The sequence below is a fragment of the Xiphophorus hellerii genome, chromosome 3 (genome assembly GCF_003331165.1).
Source record: "Xiphophorus hellerii strain 12219 chromosome 3, Xiphophorus_hellerii-4.1, whole genome shotgun sequence".
Taxonomy (NCBI): Eukaryota; Metazoa; Chordata; class Actinopteri; order Cyprinodontiformes; family Poeciliidae; genus Xiphophorus; species Xiphophorus hellerii.
In genome coordinates this window covers 4,840,493-4,862,634 of record NC_045674.1, presented here as the reverse complement: position 1 = coordinate 4,862,634, position 22,142 = coordinate 4,840,493, and the positions used below count along the sequence as shown (strand labels likewise).

At 36.5% G+C, this 22,142-nt stretch overlaps 3 protein-coding genes and 1 long non-coding RNA gene across 5 annotated transcripts in view; 3 read left to right on the top strand and 1 right to left on the bottom strand.

Moving 5' to 3' along the window:
• Nucleotides 1–2,362: 2,362 nt before the first annotated feature.
• Nucleotides 2,363–22,142, top strand: part of LOC116717178 (uncharacterized) — a 21,451-nt gene continuing 1,671 nt past the window's right edge. Inside the window, exons 1-2 of the long non-coding RNA XR_004338702.1 lie at nucleotides 2,363–2,376; nucleotides 12,487–12,497. This is a non-coding gene — a long non-coding RNA (uncharacterized LOC116717178). The remainder of the gene's footprint in view (nucleotides 2,377–12,486; nucleotides 12,498–22,142) is intronic.
• On the top strand, nucleotides 9,125–15,886 carry tnfaip8l2b (tumor necrosis factor, alpha-induced protein 8-like 2b). The gene is made up of 3 exons (XM_032558345.1): nucleotides 9,125–9,193; nucleotides 12,588–12,911; nucleotides 14,250–15,886. The coding sequence occupies exons 2-3, from the start codon at nucleotides 12,594–12,596 to the stop codon at nucleotides 14,490–14,492; spliced, it is 561 nt and encodes a 186-aa protein (XP_032414236.1). The 5' UTR covers nucleotides 9,125–9,193; nucleotides 12,588–12,593; the 3' UTR covers nucleotides 14,493–15,886.
• Nucleotides 15,804–18,383, bottom strand: lysmd1 (LysM, putative peptidoglycan-binding, domain containing 1). Its single transcript, XM_032558343.1, has 3 exons — nucleotides 17,860–18,383; nucleotides 16,942–17,219; nucleotides 15,804–16,563 (listed from the first exon to the last, which is right to left on the bottom strand). The coding sequence occupies exons 1-3, from the start codon at nucleotides 18,037–18,039 to the stop codon at nucleotides 16,380–16,382; spliced, it is 642 nt and encodes a 213-aa protein (XP_032414234.1). The 5' UTR covers nucleotides 18,040–18,383; the 3' UTR covers nucleotides 15,804–16,379.
• scnm1 (sodium channel modifier 1) lies at nucleotides 18,058–21,597 on the top strand. Of its 2 annotated transcripts, none has more exons than XM_032558342.1 (8): nucleotides 18,058–18,078; nucleotides 18,973–19,043; nucleotides 19,128–19,216; nucleotides 19,889–19,983; nucleotides 20,760–20,860; nucleotides 20,950–21,083; nucleotides 21,173–21,266; nucleotides 21,349–21,597. In XM_032558342.1, exons 1-8 carry the CDS (start codon nucleotides 18,073–18,075, stop codon nucleotides 21,455–21,457), a joined length of 699 nt encoding a protein of 232 aa, XP_032414233.1. In that variant the 5' UTR covers nucleotides 18,058–18,072; the 3' UTR covers nucleotides 21,458–21,597. The 2 variants fall into 2 exon arrangements, with proteins under 2 accessions (XP_032414233.1, XP_032414232.1); XM_032558341.1 differs by lacking the exon at nucleotides 18,058–18,078 and adding an exon at nucleotides 18,679–18,812.

The window sequence follows — 22,142 nt, the reverse complement described above, 5'->3', positions numbered from 1 at the left end:
AGGAGTGTGTTCATTTATATTTAACTGGATGTGTTTTTGTTTGATGCACATTTAGTCAGGCTGTAGCTATTTCAGAAGAATAGAGCAATTATATACATGTAAAACTATTGTTGCTAATGCATGTATCTAGTGTTTACTGTGGCTTCTCCATATATGATGCTTTGATTATCTCAGGGACTGCCAAGAGCCAGAGCAGCTTTAATGACAAAGTTTGGAAAGAAAAAGTAAGTTACTTTCTACAAAGAGGATCAGTGTTAACAGTCACTCCATGGTGCTGAAATATAAATTTATTCAACACTGTTTAAATGGAAGTTTCTGTGAGAAAGTCTGTGAAATCAGTGGTTCATGGTATACGTGAGTAGAGGATTTATGTCAAAGTTTTGTACTGTGCAATCAGAATCTAAAAAATAAAAGAGAGCACAATAACCATGGAGGAGAGCAGAGTCATGTCAGGGATTTTTTTTTTTAAAACTGAGGATTTTACGAGGTTCTCAGGTGTCCCAAACCAGCGATCAGTGTTTCATGTGAAAGGTAACTGCCCAACCCAACTACAAGTGTCAAAATAACAATTCCAAAAATACTGTCAATTTCTGTGTTTGCAATCCTCATAATTTAAAGCTGCTACTGCCATAATAAACCATATTTTCATCAGTATAAAAGACAAATTATTCCCACTAATGGTAAGTGATGCTACCTCTATTTCAGTGGTATTGCCAGACAGTGAATGGTTAAAAGCATTGGACAGCTTCGTTACTGACTTTTCGTTACATCTCTCTATGTAAAACTCAAACTAATAACATGAAGAAACATCAGAAAAGCACTAAAACAGAGCAGGCTATTCTGGTGAGTTGTTGGGAGAATCCCACTGTCAGAATAATGACACCAGTCAGACCAGAAGCATGATTTCTATCACTCACCTGAATGCTGTCAGAATTTAGAACTTTGAATTAACATTTTTGTTATTTGCACTGTGGTGAATAACAGACAGATTGGGTTTGCAAGAGTGCTTTCAAATCCTTCCAATGGGTGGTGGTTTATTCTGTCTCCAAACTAAATTTTTTTTAGCATTTTATTTAATGGTGATGTTTTTCACCACAAGCTCCAGGTGCTGCACATGTGTACATTTCGACGACTAAACAAAACTCTCAAGATAAATATTTAAGTGGAAGTGTGTGTCACTGCCTAAGCAATTTCTCTTGACTCTTTGGCTTTCTGTATATCTTCAGTCTGATGTGAACATGTAAGGTGTTCAGAATCATTTGACTTCCATGGGGAGCTTATTTTGGCTGAGACATATCAATCAATTGAGGTGCAGCTGGCCCTCAAATGAGTGAAGATAAACTCTGAATTTCCAGTCATTAGAAACAGAGTCTTATGTCAAGAAAAACAGACTGCACAGAGAAATGAAAATTCTCCAAGATTATGAACTACCAGGGTACTTAGAGGCAGTTTATGAAACCATAGAAAATCTATGTTACTATGATATCAGTTATCAAATAAACTGTTGTTTTCTATCACATTGTAAGCATTATTTTTTTTATTTAGCCACTTGATCAGTTAAAAAAATTGAGCGCATTTCTTTTGATTTCATCAATTAAATGAACTTTAGTCATGTCTAATCCTAATTTGTGAGGATTAGACAGGGTTATGGCTGATTAGTGCCTTGTTTCTGATCCTGCAGAGGTGATAAAAAAAATCTGATCAGCGACAGAAATGTAGGATTCTCATTAGAATAGTATGGAGTTATGTTTTTGGTCTGAATCTACTTTGACAGAACTCAGTACAGAAGAAGAAAACAAACAGCCTTTATTGCATATCAGGTACTATTTTTTCCTCAATCTGCTCTTCAAATTCTGTATTCAGAAAACAAGTTTGAGCTTTTTTCTATAGATGATGCTTGTCCCTGTCCTTCTCACACAGACAAAGAATGGGTGTTGAGTACAATGCTTGCCACTATTGTATTTTAGTTGGCACCCCCTTGTGAAGCGGAAGGTTACGCACTTATAAAAAGTCAATAAAGGCAGAGCCTCCTTGTTCTCTGGGTGTTCGGCCAGAGCAGGGCAGGGTGGCTACCAGTTAAACTCAGAATGATGTCTCTTGTCTCCTATATTCTTAATAAGTAAAATAATACTTCTGCTGCAAAGATGTCTACACAAGCTACAGAAGATGACATAGTCCAGAGAAATAATAGGAGATTCCCTGCAGAAGAACCAACAATGGGCTATTGCTGATGCTGTCTATATATGCTATCGATGTGCTATGCTTTACATCCCAGAGTTTTCTATTGGTTATGTTTAACCATGAATCTTCTGCGTTCTTTGCATGTTTGCGCTGTTATCTCAAACAGAAGTTTCTTCTTGTTAAAAAAGAGTGTTTGTTTTTCACGCTTGCTATGAAGAAATACTGCAAATGCAATCAACTCTACACTCTTACTACATGGTCATTTAGGAGGATAGATTGCTGCACAGTCACTTGATGCAGTCAGCTGTGCTAACTTAGATGTTAATCTTTTTCAAAAATTAGCTATGTTTCAGATTTTGATAACCAAAAATTCTGTTTTCACATTAAAATTTCCAGCTTTTTTCCACATTTTGTGCAAAAAAGAGCTGCATTGGAAAGATAAACTATCAATTTAAAAGCCTGCCCACTTATTTTTAGATAAATAGCTTTTTTTTTTTCTCAGATAGTCAGCCAGCTACGATGTCACATGGCATTGCAATTCTGAAATGCTTCACTACTGTCTTCTAATGGCTCTGTAAATACAGCCTTAAGTATGGAAACCAAGAGCATGCCAAGATATGATGCCAGCAGAGTTATTAACTAGCATCCAGAAACTTCTGCCAAATGACAAATGCTGCTGATAGAAATGAGTTCTCAGTCAAATTCATGTCATTTATAAAAATATAAATATTTTCTCTTCGTTTATATAACCATGCCTGTAGGAACTACTGTAACATCTTACTTTTTTATTTGTGGATGGCAGTGGAGTTATGTTTTGTGGAGGATCTCATCCATGATGAACAAATTTAAAAATGATCTTTTTGCAGACTTGTCTCATAATTAAGCAGGAAATTAATATTTTTTTCAGTGTTTCAATAAATGTAAGTTTCAGTTCCTCTTAATGATGTAAAAAAGTTTCAGCAGGAATTTTTGATGCATTCAGTGTTTTAGTCTAAAAGTGTGAAGTAGCTTGAATTCTAATTCTGTAAGATATTACAGTTCACACGTTTGATGAAAATTAACATTTTATTTCCTAAATTTTTATTCATACAATAAAATATTTTTACTGTCTTCTAACTGGGAAGAAAAACTCTGTGTCTTAGTCAGTGTTGCGTGATAGTAGTGGGGAAATAAACTCGAACTGAAGCATGGACGGAGGTCAGATCTGTGGTCACTGCATCCTGTAGATAGAGAGCATGCTGGAGAACCGTTTAGCGCCTTCGCATGTTCTAAGAAGTCCTGATGTCAGCAGCAAACAATACTTACCAACCACAACTAGTGAGATTCAGCAGATAGTAGACACGAATGTCTTTTTTACTTCCTTCAGACTGACATGAAACAACAGTTATTTTAAATTATCCAATACACCATGTACTTTGGTATTTTTGTGTGACTTTGCTTGGGCAAATATTACTCTGCTTGGAAGTTTTTTTTACATATTTGTATTTACTTACTAATGCGTACAAAAAAATAATCCATGGATTTTTTTCTCATTGACTTAAATACAACTTTAACAGTTATCCAAAAGACACTGGCTGTTTTTGGTTTTTTGTTGGGTTTTTTTGTTTTGTTTTTTCTAGTAGAATCTCTAAATAAATCTGAAGTATTGTTCTTATTTTTACTGATTTAGAAGTTCTGAAATATAAAATGGTTTACATACACTTGCACCGTAAAGGACCAGCAGCTTAGAAACTAAGCCCGAGTAAGCTACCACTTACCCACTAGAGGGTGCTAAGGAGACCCCAACTATATCAAAAGCATTAACAAAGGGGAAAAGTCAGGACATGTTCCAAAGAAATGCATTAACCGTGTCTTTGTTGCATAAGGCTGCAGAAACAGAAACTGTTCTTTGCTCAAAAACAAGAGAACATCTGTCTGCCAACATGCCCAAGCACAGAGCTGCATCCTCCTATCTGACTTACTGCAGAGCTAAACTGTAACACCTGAAACCTACTTTGGTTTTGAACCGTATTCTGATGAAATGATTATGCAAGAGTTACGGTGCAGTGGATATGAGACATGAAGTGATCTTCGGTTTACTACTGCATTTAACTATTTAGCAAATGTCCATTCATTTTCTCACTAAAAGGAAATAAAATGCTGGATGCTATAGTGCAGCTACTGGATACTGCATGTATGTTTAATCTAAAATGTACATAAGTGAAGTAAAATATTTATATTTTGTGCATTGCATGATCAGCTTTTATGGAAATGAAGGTATTTTTGTAAAGCACAAACAGCTAAATCCCCACCCTGAAGGCTGAGAATTTGCAGGTTTCACAACATATCTCTTTGCATCAACAGTTTGAAGAAAAGAGGAAGTTGAACATCCTCCACAAAATACAAACTCAGACTCAGCGTAGAAAATCGAAAATGTAACAAGCATTTGAGTGGAGATGCAATTTTTTTTAAAAAAGGTGTTTTTAATTTCTTAAATCACTGCTATGTGAGTTTAATTCAACCACACACAAACACAGAAAACCTAAATCAATGAATAAAGAGTTTAAAACACAAATGTCCGTATTTTATCTGTGTTAAATGGCAACTCATATATATTTGACAAGCCATGCAAAAAAACGTAATTTCTTTTAACAACTATTTAAAGAATTCCTGAAGTAAAGGGTTTCTGTCAAAATAGGACATAAAAAATCTAGTTCCTGCTTTTATTTTCAGTAGGTTAAATGATAATGACTTTACTGAAAAACAAATCAATCAGGCAGCTGCAGTTCATCTAAAATGTTGTTGCCAGAGACCTGACCTACACCAGAAAAATGGATTACATTACATCAGTTCTTAGATCACTTGTTTCTAAAAGGTTTTGTGTTTAGTCAGTGAAACACTGAAAGGGACTGGGACCCACATACATTTCTGAGTTTCTTGGCAAGTATGAACCATAGAGACAGGCATAAAGGCAGCAACTGACCCCCAAACCAGAGGGGGGAGTCCACCTTTGTCCAGAAACCATGGCCTCAGACTTGGAGGAACTGCCTCTCATCCCGGTAGCTTCACTCTAAGATGCAAACCGCTCCAGTACATGCTAGAGCTCACGGCTCAAAAAACAAAACAGAACCACATCATCTGTAAAAAGTAAAGAAGAGAACCTGAGTTTCTGAAACCAGACAACCTTCTCTCCACAATTATGCCTTGAGATCTTGTCTAGGAATACAGCAAACTGGATTGGTAAGAAGGGGAGAGCCTGAAGGAATCCAAGGGAAGACTCGACTTTGTGCCAAGAATGCGAACAACGCGCTTGTTTTGGGTGTACAAAGATTGGATATAGCCACCTAGATTACACATACTCCTGAAGCACCCCTGACAAAAATACCTAGGCAATTCTGCAAGGATAAAGCCACATTGCTCCACCCGGCTTAGTACATAAACCACAAGTTAAGATGATTGTGTTTTTATTTTTCAAGTTTTTCCTGTGCCTTCATTATGATAATAGTCGCAAAGTCCACCCTTGAAAAGACCCCTCCTGTAAGACCAGAATGCTACATTTTTAGTCAACACTTCATTTAACATCTCTATACACAAGATTTGCATAAAGCTATTCAAATGGCTAAATCCCCCCACCTTAAACAATGAGAAACATTTTCACCCAGTAAAGTCAAGCTAAACACCTTCTCAACCAGGAATCTTTTAGAAAATGCAGGGATTCAGTCACAGGATCCCCAAATGTTTTCCTGTTGGAGTTCTTATTTGATAAAATAAATGGATATTAGATAAAAAGTAAATAGATCAGATCAAAAATAGATAATTGGATAATTTATAGATAACACAAGACAGGGCTACAAATCCATGGTATGTTTAGCATTATGAATGTTTTTTTTCCCTGCAATGTAAGGAGTATGTTGTATGAAAAAGCTGCTGCCTGCAAAGTACAACAACACAACAATTTTCTCACAGATATGGTCTGAAAAGTTTTATTTGTTCTGCTATCATTTGGAGAAGGAGACTGTCAGGATGAGAAAGCAATAAATCAGTACCTGGTTTTCCCAATCTCACTTATTGCTTTCTTGCAACAGCTGTGTAGCTTTTTTTTATTGAAGATTCCTGAACAATGCAGGCATTTTCTAACAAAATTAATATTACTAAACTATTGCTGGAGTAATCATTTTAAATGTAAGTTTTTGAGTCAGTCTTCTTGTTAAACATAAACTGAGAATGAGCTGCTTGACTAAACACTTGAAGATAAGTTTAATTCTTCCATATGGCCTCTTTATTTTTTATTTTTTGAAATGCAGCATCAACGTTGTGAAAAATTATTTAAGACCCCAACAGTTTGTTTTTATTTGATAGCATTTGGTTAGACGTTTGTTTTCAATAGAGCAGTTTAAGCAGCATAATTACATTTTCATAATGTAGATGCTTACCAATGACCTACTTTCAAACTTGAGCCAAAATAGGCGGAAATATATCAGTGGAACTAGTTATCTATAGCATCAAATTTGGGGTTTGTGTCTTTCTTTCTTTTTTGAGTTGCAGAACAGATACATGTAGATGTGTTGTACTTTTTTAACGACTTCCCATTAAGAAGTGGTTTCTTCAAATTAGATTTGTTCATAAAGTGGAAAACATAAAAAGATCAGGCCTTTTTATTTTTATTTTATTTTGGAACTTTATAGCTATTACAAAAAAAACAGGTATTATATTTGAGACTTTTAATTTGGTGATAATTTGCCAAAACCCTTTGCTTTCTCCTTTTAAAAAGTTCTTGTTTTCTTTTTCAGACAACCGATTTTTCTTATTTGGTAAGAAGCCATTTCAAACTCCACAAGGCTTTACAATCTCTGTTTTTATCCTTGTAGGGGTCTTTAAATCCTAAAATGTTTGAAGGTGAAGGGGGACGGTTTATGAGATGAATTCCAGTTCCATCTGTTTATCTTGATCCAAGCTCTCCATCTGGTTTTTAGCACTGAGTGGAAACACAGTCCAGTAGCAGAAAGTCAAATATTCCATCACATTCCAGATCTAAAGCTTCAGGTGCACTTCTCTGAGCTCAATGGTTGTGAAGCTGATTATTCTTACATTAGTCACTCTATGAGAACACACTGCCATTATGTGAGTAACTATATGTGTAAGAGAGGTTTGGCCATAGGAAGGTTTCTCTGATCTTTTAATGATAGATAAGTGGCGTAATACAAGATCCTCTCATTATGTCTTAACCAAAGAGGCAAGTACATAACATGTGTACAATGTTAAAGTGAGACAAGTGAGGGGTTTATTTCAAGTTGTCTCACACACAGTCCGTCACACACTTGCACTTATGAACATGAACGCAGTCAAATGTGTTCACTCGAACACAAGCAGATATTCGGCAGACTTCTCCCTGCTTGTGTTTCCTTGTGAGATGTCATTATACGATAAAGAGGAAGCCATCAGGAAACCGCTTAAGCACAACTTCCTGTCTGTTACTATGGTGACTACCTCATTGCTGCAGTTGCAAAAGAAGTAGTAGCAGCCACAACTTTACTTGAGTAAGTTTCTTGCACACTTGCCGAGTGGGAGGCAGAAATAAAGAGGCAGGTGTATTTTGGTCTCCGTGGTACACTGGTGGGCTGATTCATGTCCGGACACTCCTCTCGATCCACCCTGACTCTTGCGTGCCCTTTAACCCCTAACATCTGACAACAATTAACATGTGTGACTGTTTAGTGGACATGTCTTTGTTGAAGCCAACAGGCCTTCAATGCAGCTGTTTGTCATTCAGGCAACGCACATAGATAAACACAAATCTAGAAGTGGTGGGATACTTCCTGATTTGACAATGGCTCATTTCACTACTTCAGGCTAGCGGACATGTTTGCTGTAGCAGCTAAAGGTAACTGCCTTGTTGTTGTGAAGTGTAGCAGTCTATGCTGAATTTAGCTCAATAACATCCTCTATATATGCATGTATGTAAATTAGATAAGACTGACAACTTCGAAGAAATCCACATTCATAAGAAAAATTAAACCATAAATTGTATGACTTCATAGGAGCAGTGAATATTGCCTCACTGAGGAAGGGTCACAGTTTTTAGAAAATGTTAAGTTTGTTCCATATGAAATAGTTTCAGAGTAAAGATGAACTAGATGTAGATATTTGATGTTTATAAATGTATTTTTATAATTTAATCTCCAAAAACAACAAAAACTAAAATTCTAACTGTGAAACAAGAGTAAAAATACAGGAATTGCTATAAATGTGTGTCATTGTGTAGCTTTTGAATTAAAATAAACAGATGAGAATGGCCAGAATGTAATGTATAATTTTTAGACTGTTTTAAATAAAATTAAGTATAAAATCTTTACAAACTGTATTTGGATCCAGCTGTTGAGCCTGGACTGTGCATGCACTTGGAGACAGGCTGTTCATTGTTTTGATTCTACCTTCAAATAGAGACACATGGGGAGCACCATGGTGCTTTGCAACACTGACAGAAGCTACATTCCACCAAAGGTGTGTACACACAAAGGGGGTTAAGCCGCTCCCCTTTCAATCGACTGCATCACAGGATCATTGGCAAATTCTTTCAGAGCTTTTTCTACTCGTCAGAACAAGCAGAGGCACAACGTCAGCAGAGAGGTCAGACACAGGCATCAAGTGAGAGCGGCAAAGTTTTGGTGAGCAACAGCAGGAGAGAAATACAGGTTTTGAGAGTCTGAATTTGAATTTCAAAGCAAAACAGCAGATAGGCCAGTGAGAAAAAGAGAGGGAGAAACACAGAGAGAGACTCATACACATGCGGAGGGGTGTGTCATAGCAATTTAGTTCCTTAAGGAAGTAAAACTCAACATTATCTTAAGACAGGGTGGTGAGAACTGACAGAAGCGCTGCAGGAGGGCTGTTTTTATGGCTTTTGGTGTTTTTGTTGGTCAAGATGAGGGTACTCTGTTAAATTAACTTGCCTGTGCTGTCAAAGTGATACACAGAGCGGAGGGAGAGAGACATCTGACACACAAGGAGGGAGGGGGACTCAGCAAACACTCAGGTAAGACATTTCTGCTATGTTCATTTTCTGGTAAAAATATGAAAACCAAGCTATCTTTTTACGTTCATTAACTTTCAAATCAGTTCAGACCAACTGTGTTATTACTGGCAATGAGCAAAGACAGACTCAGTCAGGGGATGACTGGAAACTGAGCGACTTCTCTCCACTTCCCCATCTTGAGTACAAGTTGAGAGATCTGTTCACACACAGTCATGCTGCAACAAGTAAAACTGACAGGAGCATATGTGGAGCTCACATTTTTGTTTGTACAGGCTGAGAGCGAAATCTCAAGGAAGTGGACTTTGGCAACGTAACTGGTTGGCTTTGATTTGTTGACGGTTATAAGATACTACTAAAGACAGCAACAGGTTTCGGTGTAAAACTGTGGAACTCAAGTAAAGGACAGATACTCAGCTTACTGCTCTGTTTCGCTTCCCGTTCAGTGCAGATGTGAGGAAGGCTGAAACTGCAACTGCTCGAAAGGTTGTGCAATTTTGAAAGAGATACTGCAATACGCACATTTGAAAGATTTCAAAACCCCTTCTTGTCTGCTTCTTCATCTAAGTATAGCACAAATCTACTATAAAAATAAAATGATTTTTTAAATTAATTTGTTAAAACATTATGTGGGTGGTTCAACAGAAGATGAAGTTATACAACGGTTTGAGTGAAAAAAGGAGCTCAAACTAGAGGTCTGTGCAGTGAAGTGACGACTCATCCAGGCAAAAGGCTCAGCTTTTATAAATGTTTGCTAAGTATCTTCATTATTATTGTTATTATTTCATGTTCCCTGGTTGATGACAGGAGAGCATTTCTTTGTTTACAACATTCACCATTCTAACACAGTGAAAAACCTTCCAAAAATGGCTTCCTTGTTTTTGATATGTATTTGATATATCACAGGCTGTGAGGTGCTTCAGGTGGCCACCTTTTCACTTTTAAAGACTTCATTCCTTCATTAGTCCTGGGAGCAGTGCTGAATGATGCTGATGACATTGAAGTTAAACTAAAAAACATTTTTGCTTTCTAGAAAGAAAGTAAAATGGAGATTGGCTAAATCAAAGAGGCCTCATCTGAGTCTTCTGAGAGTCCTTTTTTTAACAAACATGAACTTCCTGATGCACACAGGTTCATACATGCACCCAAACACTGTAGCTCAATGCTGGAGACATCTGAGGAATGCTAAATATTTACCTCCACTGCTTGCCTTGATGGCCCCACTATTCACTACACTTGCTTTGACTGGCCATGAGGCCCAGCTGCTATATTCCTCACTGACTGAAACCTTATCTATGTGTGATGGTTCCACCTCTGCTTATTGTTGTTTTCCCTGCAGCACTGCACACACTCGTCAATCCCAACAGGCATCAAGAAGGGAAATAAACACTTGAACATGTAATGCAGCCACTCCCTGGCGAATGCCAACAAACAGTCTGATAAATCCTCGAAGGCCCTCTTCTATCCAATTGTACCAACAAATTTCTGCTCAGCAATGTCCATTAGAGAAAGGTGTTTCTTTTTCTGTCGCAGTGCTTTATTGTAACACAGGAATGTCTTAAAGCTCTCAAAACAACCTGAGATTCTCAAAAAAAGAAAAAAAATGTAGAAACAGTAAAAACTAAAAAGATGGAGGTTGCAGCGTGTGAAAAACTGGTTGATGACCGCTCACTGCACACGTCTCTCAAATCCCTGGAGTCTTTTCAGCAAATAAATGAGATTGAAGCACAGATCTTAAATAGCTATCACAGTGCTCCACTTCCATTATCACTGTTCAGGGAAATTAATCTAATGAATGTTTTTTAATTCTCCACAGGCATCCCAAAGCATTTGAAACAAAGCCAGCTATTAGCAAAATGAATGATTCTGCATGTAAATGAAACCAACTGAGATTATGAATTTTACACCAGTTTTACACAGGTTAGGGATAGCAATTACGTGCATGGTTTTATCAATAAAACACTTAATGTAAGTGGACTGTTTCTTCACTTACTGCTGACCCTTCATGATTATAGCTGGAAAACATCAGGGTTTACAAAACAGCATCTAATATACACAAAGAGGGACAAGAGAAATGCAATAAAGCAGCCATCAGCAAGCCATTTAGCTCACAGGTTAAGGGCCACAAGTTGCTGCTAATGCGCAGGATGTTACATTATCAGGACAGCTGATGTATGCACCGAACCACAGTACCGAAGTCAACAGCTTACTACAGTGTGCCGCTCTTTCCGTTCTTGCCCTAGCACTGATGTAACGTTAAAACTGCACGCATGGACCTGTCGCAGTTATGCAGCCTTGAAGCTACTGTTAAATTCTTGCCCACACAGGCAAGAAGTGGGAGTTAGTGGAGAAAAATGCACTTAAAGATATAAGGAGACTGACTCTAAATTGTGGACACAGTGAACTTCTACACATATACAACTAAAAACACAAAATTACATCTTTGGATGTTTGTTTAAGATAATGGTATCTCTTTGCAGATTCTGTCTTAAACACATAGGATTACAATGAGGTAGAAACTACGCTAAACTGATGCATGTCCACAATTAATGAATAAGTTATCTGCAAAGAAACATAAATTTAAACTATTTAAGGTCCTTGAACAGCTTTTACTTTCAACATTTTTAAATTGCAGCTGTCTTCAATAAGAAAATCAGATAAATATCAGGTGTCCCCAATATGTACTCAGTTTGTTACGTTTTTAAGTTGTTTTTTTAAATTATGATTAAACAAATTGTTTTAAATGAATAGTTTCAGCTAGATGATGTTGAAAAGGATAAAAAACTGATTTTGCAGTTCTGTCAGGATGTGTTGTGTTCATGCTGATGGTTTCCTTGGGGGGATCTCCATGTTGGATGCTAGGTGAGGTTAAAACCTCTGTGGAAAATTAATAGTCTCTGCCAAGTCTCTTGATGGTATCTTTCCCTTTTGTTATCATGAGTGCACAATGCATACACAAATATAGAGAGCTTTTAAATGCTTCTATTCTAACAAAGTAAACAGATTAATGTGGTAGAGCAGTGTAGATGTTTTGCTTAATAGCAAAATACTTTGGGTTTTAGTTTTGTTAAATCCCTAACCCAAACCCTTAACTGACTATAACTCCATCTTTCATTAAAATAATTTTATGTTTATTCCAGCAAAATTGTTGACAACGTTATTTCATTGGTAGTTTCCTATCGTGCGGTTAGAGGTGTATATATAAAGTGAAAACAATAGATTGACATACGCAAGCTCTTCCAAAACCTAGAAACTGTAATTAATTTCTGCAACTTGACTTTAAAGCACTGTATCAGTAAGCTGAAATGTTCTCAAGCAGAGCAGTCAATGACTTTGCTGATATTTAATGCAATAAACAAATGAGTAAAATGCTTTTTCATTTTCTCTGATAATTCAGGCAACCATGGAGGCATTCAACTCCAAGGATTTGGCCATGAAGGCACAGAAGAAGATCCTCAGCAGCATGGCCAACAAAAGCACCGTCCAAAGATTTATTGACGATACCACTAGTGAAATACTGGATGAGCTGTACCGGGTTTCCAAGGAGTACACAGGAAATAAAGGAGTAGCTCAGAAAGTCATTAAAAACCTGATCAAGATTGCTGTCAAGATTGGTGTGCTGTTTAGAAACAACTGTTTCAGTGAGGAGGAACTAAAACTAGCCCAGGAATTTAAGAAGAAGCTCCATACAGGAGCCATGACAGCCATCAGCTTCTATGAGGTAAGCCTCCAGATACTAACAACACAATATGCAAACTACATGCAGCCGTTAGAGATCCAACTCATATAAATAACCATTTTGTTCCTAACTGATTACAAAACAGGCCAAATACTTCAAATATGTTAGCAAGAAGCAAACATCAAGCATACACTTCTTGCTTGATGTCATGGTAAAAAGCATAATTAACAAGACTCAAACCTGCTTTATACATAAACTATTATGATAACATCAAACAGGCTGAAGGAATTTGAGAATACTAATTTCAGTGAGTTGCTCTCAGTACACTTGCTTTTAACTATTGTAGTAGGATTTTACTGACATTTTCTAATATGTGTTATTTTTGCTGAAGCCATTATTTATAGACATTAATCTACAATCACTTTGTAAAAAGTATCAACCAAGTATCAACCAAGTGAAATGTACAAAAAATTCAACAGAGAAAATCAGAGAAGATGATCCTCAGTAAAACATGGGACAACTCTGACATTACAGAAGCCCAATGTTTCACAAATATTAATAAAAACAACACAGACCAAGGGAAACGTGATTAAGGAGGCTACTAAATGTCAACACCACCACTGACAGACCTGCATAAATTTCTGTCAGGTGCTACCTTTAATTCCAAACAAATAATTTATGCCAGACTAAAGTCTCTCCAAGGTGTGGGAGAATGTGCACTAGAATTATGCAATAATGAAACACAATTTGAACTTTGGGCCACAATTCCAAGAGAAAAGTTTGACACAAAAGCAATACAGACCCCAGTATCATCATTGTCAGGGGTTACTTTTCCTCAGATGGGATTACATTTTTTGACACAAAGTTCTGCAGGAGTCTGTGAGAAAGATTAACATTTTATTTTTTCAGGATCATGGTGATAGCAGACTACAGAATGGTGTCATGGGAGAAATACTGAAGTTTTGGAAGAAACTGAAAATATGTGAATAGACAGTCTGATATGTTTGTAGAACTTCTGCCAGGCAGAGTGGGAAAATATTAAGTCAAGTTGTGAAATGGTAAAAGAATCAAAAGGTTGTTTAACTTAGTATTAAAGGTTGTTCTTCTAAAAGAGTGATTTATTTTTTGCTTGAACCGCACATGATAAATGTTCTACTATATGTGTAAAAAAGCTTGAAATTACTTATAGCTTCACTTTAAATAAAACAAAAACGTTGCACTTAAACTTTCGAAACACGTGTATACTTTTGAGAACAACCATATATGATCCTAATTTTGAATTCGAAATGAACTTCAAATTTGAAGTTAGACTGTTAGAAAGATTTCACTTTTTGTGCACAAGAGTTAGTTCTCTAACAATGTATCTGTTGACTGATGCAGGTGGACTTTACCTTTGATAAGACTGTGATGTCGGACAACCTGACAGAGTGTAAGGATCTTCTGCTGAAGCTTGTCAACTCCCACCTCACCTCAAAATCTCATGATCGCATCAGCCATGTCTTCAACCATTACTCCGACCCTCAGCTCCTGACCAAACTATATGACCCAAGCGGACCCTTCAGACCCCACCTCACTAAAATCTGTTTAGGACTCAACAAACTGGTAGAGGATGGGACGATATGACGTGTGAGGAACATGCTTGCATCTCACAATGGGAGATAAACAGGAAACACACACTTAAAGACTCTGAACTGGTGGACAAAATTTCTCTTTTGCTGAGTTGCTGAGGAAAGGCAACTTAATACATCTGGTTTGAAAACAAATCTGGCTCCCCTTAGCTTTCAGAGAACATATCTGATGAAGTCAAAAGTCAGGAAAATTTTTATCTCAATTGTACAATGTAGAGGGGGCACACACATCCTGTGTAAGTAAAGTACATAAAAAAATAACTTGAACTTCAACAGATTTAAACTGTTATCAGTGGTCCAAAATATTGTTGTTTTATATTTGATACTGTATGTTTTTTTTTTGTTTTTTTTACTGAGACCTAACGGCTGTGTACAATTGTGTAAGAAAAATGAAACAGCAGTTCAAGAGTCTTACCAAAATGGACAGAGATGCCACTGTGCTGCAACACCGCCATCTGGTGATTAACCTGTGATTCTACAGAAACAATGCACTGCTTACTGGAATATGGAGATGGACATACAAGTAATAAAAAAGGGAAATAACCACATAACAATTACAGGAACAGTTATTCTTATCGCTGCCATTGACTGCACAAACATTTGATAAAACTGGAAAATTGACAATGGGAAAGTATTCACACCTACTGACTTTTTTCACCTTACATCACGTTACAACAACAATCTTTGGTATATTGTTATGAAGTCTTTGGTTATAGACACACACAAAGTTGTATTCAGTGATTAAGTGAATGATTTGGTTTCAAAATGTTTCAACAAATGAAAAGTATGCCATACATTTGTATGCAGGACCCCTGACTCAATGCTTTTTATAAAAAAATCTTTGCTGCAGAAAATTTTTTTTTTTTTCTTCCACAGCATTTCTGTATAGCTAGATCCCGCTTCCCATCAACTCCGATTTACGTCAGAGAAAAACATCCCCTTAGAATGATACTGCCACACATACATATTCGCCTTAACCAGATGGTCAGTTGAGGGGTATTGCAATATCTGTGGAGGATTGCCTTTGTGTCATATTCTTTTAATTTTTAATTGATATTTTGAAGAGTGGTCAGTGAGATATGCAAACCCTGTGATATTGTTTTATTGCCAAATCCTTACTGAAAGCTTGTGAACTACTTTGTGTTGGCCTATAACCTAAAATCATGATAAAAAAAAATGACGTTTGCATTTGAAACATGATAAAAAGTGAAAAAGTTCAAGATGTATTTGTAAGGAACTGTCTCTTCTGGCTATGTGAAGTTGATCATTTTTGTAATAGGGTAAAATTTCACAGAAGCAGCAAAACTGTAAATGTTCCAGCAATGCAGGAACAAATATTAGTTTATTAATCGTTGAATCACATAAAATAACAAAATGAAAAACAAAGTCCTGGCAAATAATAAAAGATGCTGTCAAAAATATCCTAAAAACATATTTCTGTGATTTGTCTCTTTTTTGTGTTAGCAGCATACAGTGTCAACCTGTTTATGCTCTTACTGCTACAGTGAATGAGTATTTGCATTCCCTGGGTAAATGATGAGGAGCGGAAAATGCTGCATTTCCATATGCAGACATATGACTGAAGCATCATGTGACAAAATCCTCATGTCCCTATTCTCTGTAGGAACAAGCCAAACAGTTACAGACAAAAAAGAGTTTTCATACAAACTGTAGGTTCCCACAAATAAATATGTGCAATTTTTACTGCATTTCTACAACAAAATTTAGTTATTGACTAAGTAAAAGGATTTTTAAACTTTACACAGCAGCACTATTAGTAGAGCCCTTTCACCTTTCTGCAAATGTCTTGACCTGCAGTCTAGTCCCTTCACCATGTGTCTAGTGTTTTTTAATCATCAGAAAGACATTAAACAAAATTATGTCACAGTTCAAAGATCTCATCTTCCCTTTCTTTCAGCTTCTTGGTGAGCTTAGTGGTGGTGAGGGGGACTGCCCCAAGTTGGGCTTGCTGCTGAAATCTTGATGATGAAATAACACTCTGTGACCTTGTTAAGGGACGCCAGTCTGAAGTTGTGCTTGAGCAAGCGGCTTCTACGGCTGCAACACTGTAAAAAAAAGATAAAACAGATGAAAGGAAAAGCTGAAATGAATCAATAATATTTACTTTGGGAAATACTTTATAAATATTCTCAAAGTCTAACTGTTGTTTAAAGTATTTGGTAATATATATTACCAGATACCACACACACATGCAATCATTACAACATCATCTTAGCCAACATACATAATTAACATATGCTAATTTATGGTTAATGTAAATGTGCAGCTGCAAAGTTCAATATTGACAAAATAATTGGTAGTTCTATGGTATGTGAATGGAAATGTGCCTTTTTGATGATATTACCATTAAAATAAAATTTGTTTTCAGTGAATGGTGACACTTTAAAACAGTTATGGTATAAAGAAGTGGTAACCAAAAGTACCGTTTCTCTGCATCTTTGCATCCTCTGGCTGCAGCCTCCTTAGACTGGCTGATCAAGTTATCCAGTCTTTTCAAAAAATCTCCAGGAGTAAGGTCTGATGCAGGTTTTCTATAATCCTCTGTATCACAGTTTGTCTTTCCTTCTTTATGGTCTTCCTCAGACGAATCTACTCCATTGCTGTGGTCATTCAAGTCTGACAGGACTGGGATTGACAAGGATTTCTTCAGGAATATTGAGTCGTTGGTGTACAGTCTGTTTGCTCTTTTGATTACCTCGACCTGGAAAATATATCGTCTTTGTCAGGCTTGAAGATATTTATCACATTTAATCAAAGCTTATAGGTGCATCTCAATAGATTAGAATATTAATTCATTTCAGTAATTCAGTTCAAACAGTGAAATTCATATAATTATGATTACATATAAATAAAATATGTCAAATGTTTATGTTCAATCATTCAAATAATAAAAATTCAAAAAATCAATTTCTCAGAAAAATTAATGCACATCCATATTTTATCCAGCATATGCACTTAAGCCCAGTTATTATTATTATTTTTAACAAAAGCTTTCAGCTAATTAGCATTATTGGGTCTCTGCTTTACTCCATACATTCTCAGTAATGTTTCAAGTCAGTTTGAGTTTGCTGGAGAATCGGTAATTCTATGTCTATTAAACAAAATATTACTCTTGACAGGGTAGACAGGTTCCAAGCCATGCTAGAAAACGTAATCAACACACCCATGAAGTTTGTTTGCATTTTAGAAAAACATAACTTTACAACGGTATTTTGTTAGGTAATGAAATGCACCTGTACAGGTTTCTAAAGTGCTGGGGGGTGCGTTGTGTTCTCCAAACTACAGAAGGCAGACAGTCATTTCAACGTTTCATTCTTGTTTTAACAGTACATAATACTTACAGTCACGCCATACTTTAAAGCCAGACCCTGAAGGGTCTCTCCTGGTTTAACTGTGTGTTCAATGACTTTCTGGCGAACCGGAGAAAGCGAAGAGCTAGTTAAGCTGCCATAAGATCTTGTTCTGCTTCCGCGAAGCAGGCCGCCTCCCCCGGATGGCAACGACGCTCGCTCGCCGGACATATTCCAGAAACATTTGGGTTGGTAAAAGCCAGAATGGAGGTAGAATACAGTTCCCGGTGAGCTTTACATTTGGTAATCTCATAAGAGGGTGGGTTTCTTTCAACTAGAACGTATGCTCAAATGTTAAACTGGCAGTTTAATAAACCAGGCAAGCTAAGTTGCCAACTTAATCTACGTTAAACCCTGTTTCTGTTTTGTAAAACCTGTTACAATATCAAAGAACAAAAGTTGGTAAATATACCTAGCAACCATATATCCTTTCTATTAAAACATTAGTTAAATGCAAACCTTACCTGCCTATATAACATTTGAAAAGTTGCTCTGAACTCGTAAGAAATAATATTTTTCTATTTCACGCACGCAGCGGCTATGTGTTGCCATGGCTGCCGTGTTGAGTGATTGGTCACATGATTCGTCACAAACGCTGCATTCAAGTCAGTTGGAATAAGTCGCTATGTTGTGAGTTCGTATAAGCATTGATTAAAAATAACCACACATCTAATACTAATAGTTAAAGCAGGTACTAAATAATATTTGCGTTTCTGTTTCTTAACTATCTATTGGAATTTAATATAGTAATGTTTTGTAATTAAACGTTACTCAAATTTTAGTAGATGTTTTCCCCATTTGACAGTTTTTTTACGAACGCATCACGGCTATCGGAAGTAGCTTATTAGCTAATCTGTTTTGAAGCCTGTTTTTAGATTACTGCTCTATTTATAATGTCGTTTAAAAGAGAAGGAGATGATAAAAGCCAGCTCAATATTCTGAAGGTAACAGCTCATTTAACACAATTTCCCTTGTGGTAAGAATATAATGCAACTGACGTTAAATGTTAAAGTTAGCATCGTTTTGCTAACCACAGTGTATCGGTTGTATTACGAGCAGTTTAAAATATTTGTTGATATCCAAATTTATTAAAACGTTTTCCAGAAACGTCGTGTGGCAGACCTTTTGTCTAATTTTATTCCGGAAGATGAAGCGGCTCTTATGAAAAATGGGAGGTAAGTTATGCCTTAAAACGCGTTTGTAACTGAAATCTAGTGGATTTGTATTGGTACAATAACAGCTATCTGTTTGATTTCTAGATACACTTGTCTTATATGCTCCTACCGTCCCGTGTTTGATACGGTAGACATGCTGACAGTCCACAGGCAAGGAAAGAAGCATCTAGAAGGTGAGGATTCCCAAACAAAAATTCACTTTAGGGAGCAATGATTTCATTCCTTTTCAAAAACAGGTTTGAGATTTTTTTTTATTTTATTTTTTTTATGATTAGCATGTTAACTTGTCAAGTTTTTATGCTGTGGGATAATAAAAATAATATAAATTTCATAAAGTTTTTAATTCCCATCATGCAAAACCTTAGCACAGTAAAATTGTGCAACATCTTGTATGTTTATATTGTAAAAAGAACATTTGCAGGCCTTCTTTTATATCAATGGTCCTATTGGTACCTTACTTGAGCTGGTCAGCCATCAAGAAATGGATTCCTTTGACACCTAGAAATTTTGTCCATAAAGGTTATAAACAGAGTCAGTATCAAGCTCTCACCAGGAACAAGTCCAACTTCAAAGGAACATTATGATTAAATAAACATTTAACTGAAACTCTATTACATTATTGATAAATGAAAAATACCTTCATATGGTATTTTGACAGTCAATGATGGTCAAGATAAATTTTGACTCATTTAATCAGAAAACAGTTTATTAAAGCTAGTCTTAATGAATAGCATTTTTTTCATTTTAGTGATACCGATATGATGAATAGTAAATGTCAACGTTCTTGTAATTCATTATATTGATTTGTTAGAAAGCTGCATTCTTTTTTCCTGGTGCGTTTTCAGGATTGAAAGCGTTCTACGGCAAGAAAGCAAAGCTGAAGAATGAAATATCGAAAAGACAACATGAAAACTATATCCAGTCTGAAGAAAGACAACAGGTTGGTGGTTTTCTCCATGTTCACTCTGTTCTGTGTTCACCACTCAGCCATAACATTTTAACACTGTTTGGGTCCTCCTTTAACAGCCAGAGCCTCGTGGGGTTACCTGGGGACCTTCAGTTAATGATTCTTGTGAATGCTCTTTAACAGTTTGTGGAGGATAAATAATCTACCTGAATGCAACAATTTAAGTTTTCCAAAAAGAATAGAACTCTAAAATTTAACTTTGAAACTCTGACATTTTTATAGCATTTTTCTCAGTTTCACATGCTATTGTTTTTGCATCACAAACATACCTACCGTTGCTAAAAAAACAAAAAGCAAGCAACTATAATTTGTGTCACATTGTTAAAATAATCATAAGACTATGCAAAGCTTTTTATTTATGTAATTTATTCCAGGCTTGGCAGTTAAACTCCAGGGAATTAGTTTTGAATATAATTACCACGGTACATATGAAGATGTGTGGGAAAACTGTAGGCAGTAGTCAAATTTACCAGAGGGCAAATGAATCATCATCAAAAACAACATGAGCTCAACAAGCTGTCCTTGACTAACACTTAAATCATGTTGTTTTGTGTGAAATGTGCTACGTGGTGTCTCCGGGAATATCTTCTGGCTCTGACAAATTGAACCCTGCCATACATTTTAAAGCAGTTTGGTGCCTGAATGTTGCATACTAGCAGATTATTTACCAGAATGGTTGCTTCAGTGAGCTCATAGCAGCATTTGAGAGAGAATGTAATTTAATAAAAAGGGTTTTGTTGTGCTTTCAGGAACCCTCCAGTTCAGCCCCTTTACTGGCACAAACACGGAAACTCACCCATCATGCTTTACTAAAGACTGTCCCCTATAACAGCTGCCACAGAAAAACCAGGTGTGTCTGTGTGATGTGCAGTTCCCTTTTATTTTATTCACACAATGAATATCTCAATTTAAACTATAGCTTCTGTCATTCTTTCCAAGTACAAAATCTGAAAGAAGACCTATGAGTACTGGCTCAGGTGCCTCTGGAAACCTACACAGCAAATCTCCATCTGCATCCTGTAAAACTGAAGTTTCAGAAATATCAGCAAGCAATAACGATGACTCTAACGCAGGTAAAGTCTCACTGGAAATTAATGTGCTAATGTTGTTTCATTTCTGAAGTTATTAAATTTTTTTGATGATGAATTGTCATCAACATTAGTCAAAACAGAAGACCTGGCTGCATTAACAGAAGCTGCAGAACCTCTAACAGCACAGAGGAGAAGGGAAATGGAGCACTATCTCAAACTGAAAAGGTGAAAAATATTTTTTATTATTTCCTCTTATTGTTGGAACCGAAGCAAAGTGATTACATTATGTGTTGTTTGTTTTTTTAAGTGATGGGTGGGTGCAAGATCGTAAAGGACAGTGGGTCAAAGACGAGAATGTGGAGTTTGACTCTGATGAGGAAGAACCTGCACCGCTTGTTCCCTTATCTACAAGCTAGTGTCACAACAAAGAGCTGTGAGACGCCTCGTATTGTACCACAGTGGTACGCTTGAGCAACAATTCTGTTTTGAAGAACCAGAACTCGCATCAGTGGAGGACATTGTGAAACTAACTAAACAATTTTCTGGTCTTCCATCACAGCGTGTTTCTTTTTTTTTCTGATTCTTTAAAATCTTTTTTTCACATCCACTGCAGTGGGATGTTAAAGCAACTATGTTGTCTTTGTTTTCCTTTTGAACCTTTATGACTGCAGTGTCTTGCTTGATAAGGTGTTGCAACTCACCAGCACCGCCTGCATGTCAACAGACATGTTTTGTGGGCCGAAACCTGCTGGTATGAAATAAAGTGCAAATGTTTGCACAAGGTAAATTCCAAATAACTTTAACGTTGCTGTTATGTTTCTTTAATACATATTACTCTCATCTACTTTTACTTTGGGTGTTTATAGCAATATATCAGGTATACATTCTAGGCTTCTTCCTAACAGGTATCAGGTCACATTAACTTTACAAGTCCACCCGTGCATTAAGAATGTAATTTCTGTTTAGCAATAACAGCCGTTCTGTCACTGAACCTCCAAGCATTGCATTCTCATGGTTTAAAAACTACAGAACATGCAGCATTTTTCTGCTTCTGTTAAACTCTGTGGGTTTCCAAATACACAAAAGTTATTTCCACTTCAC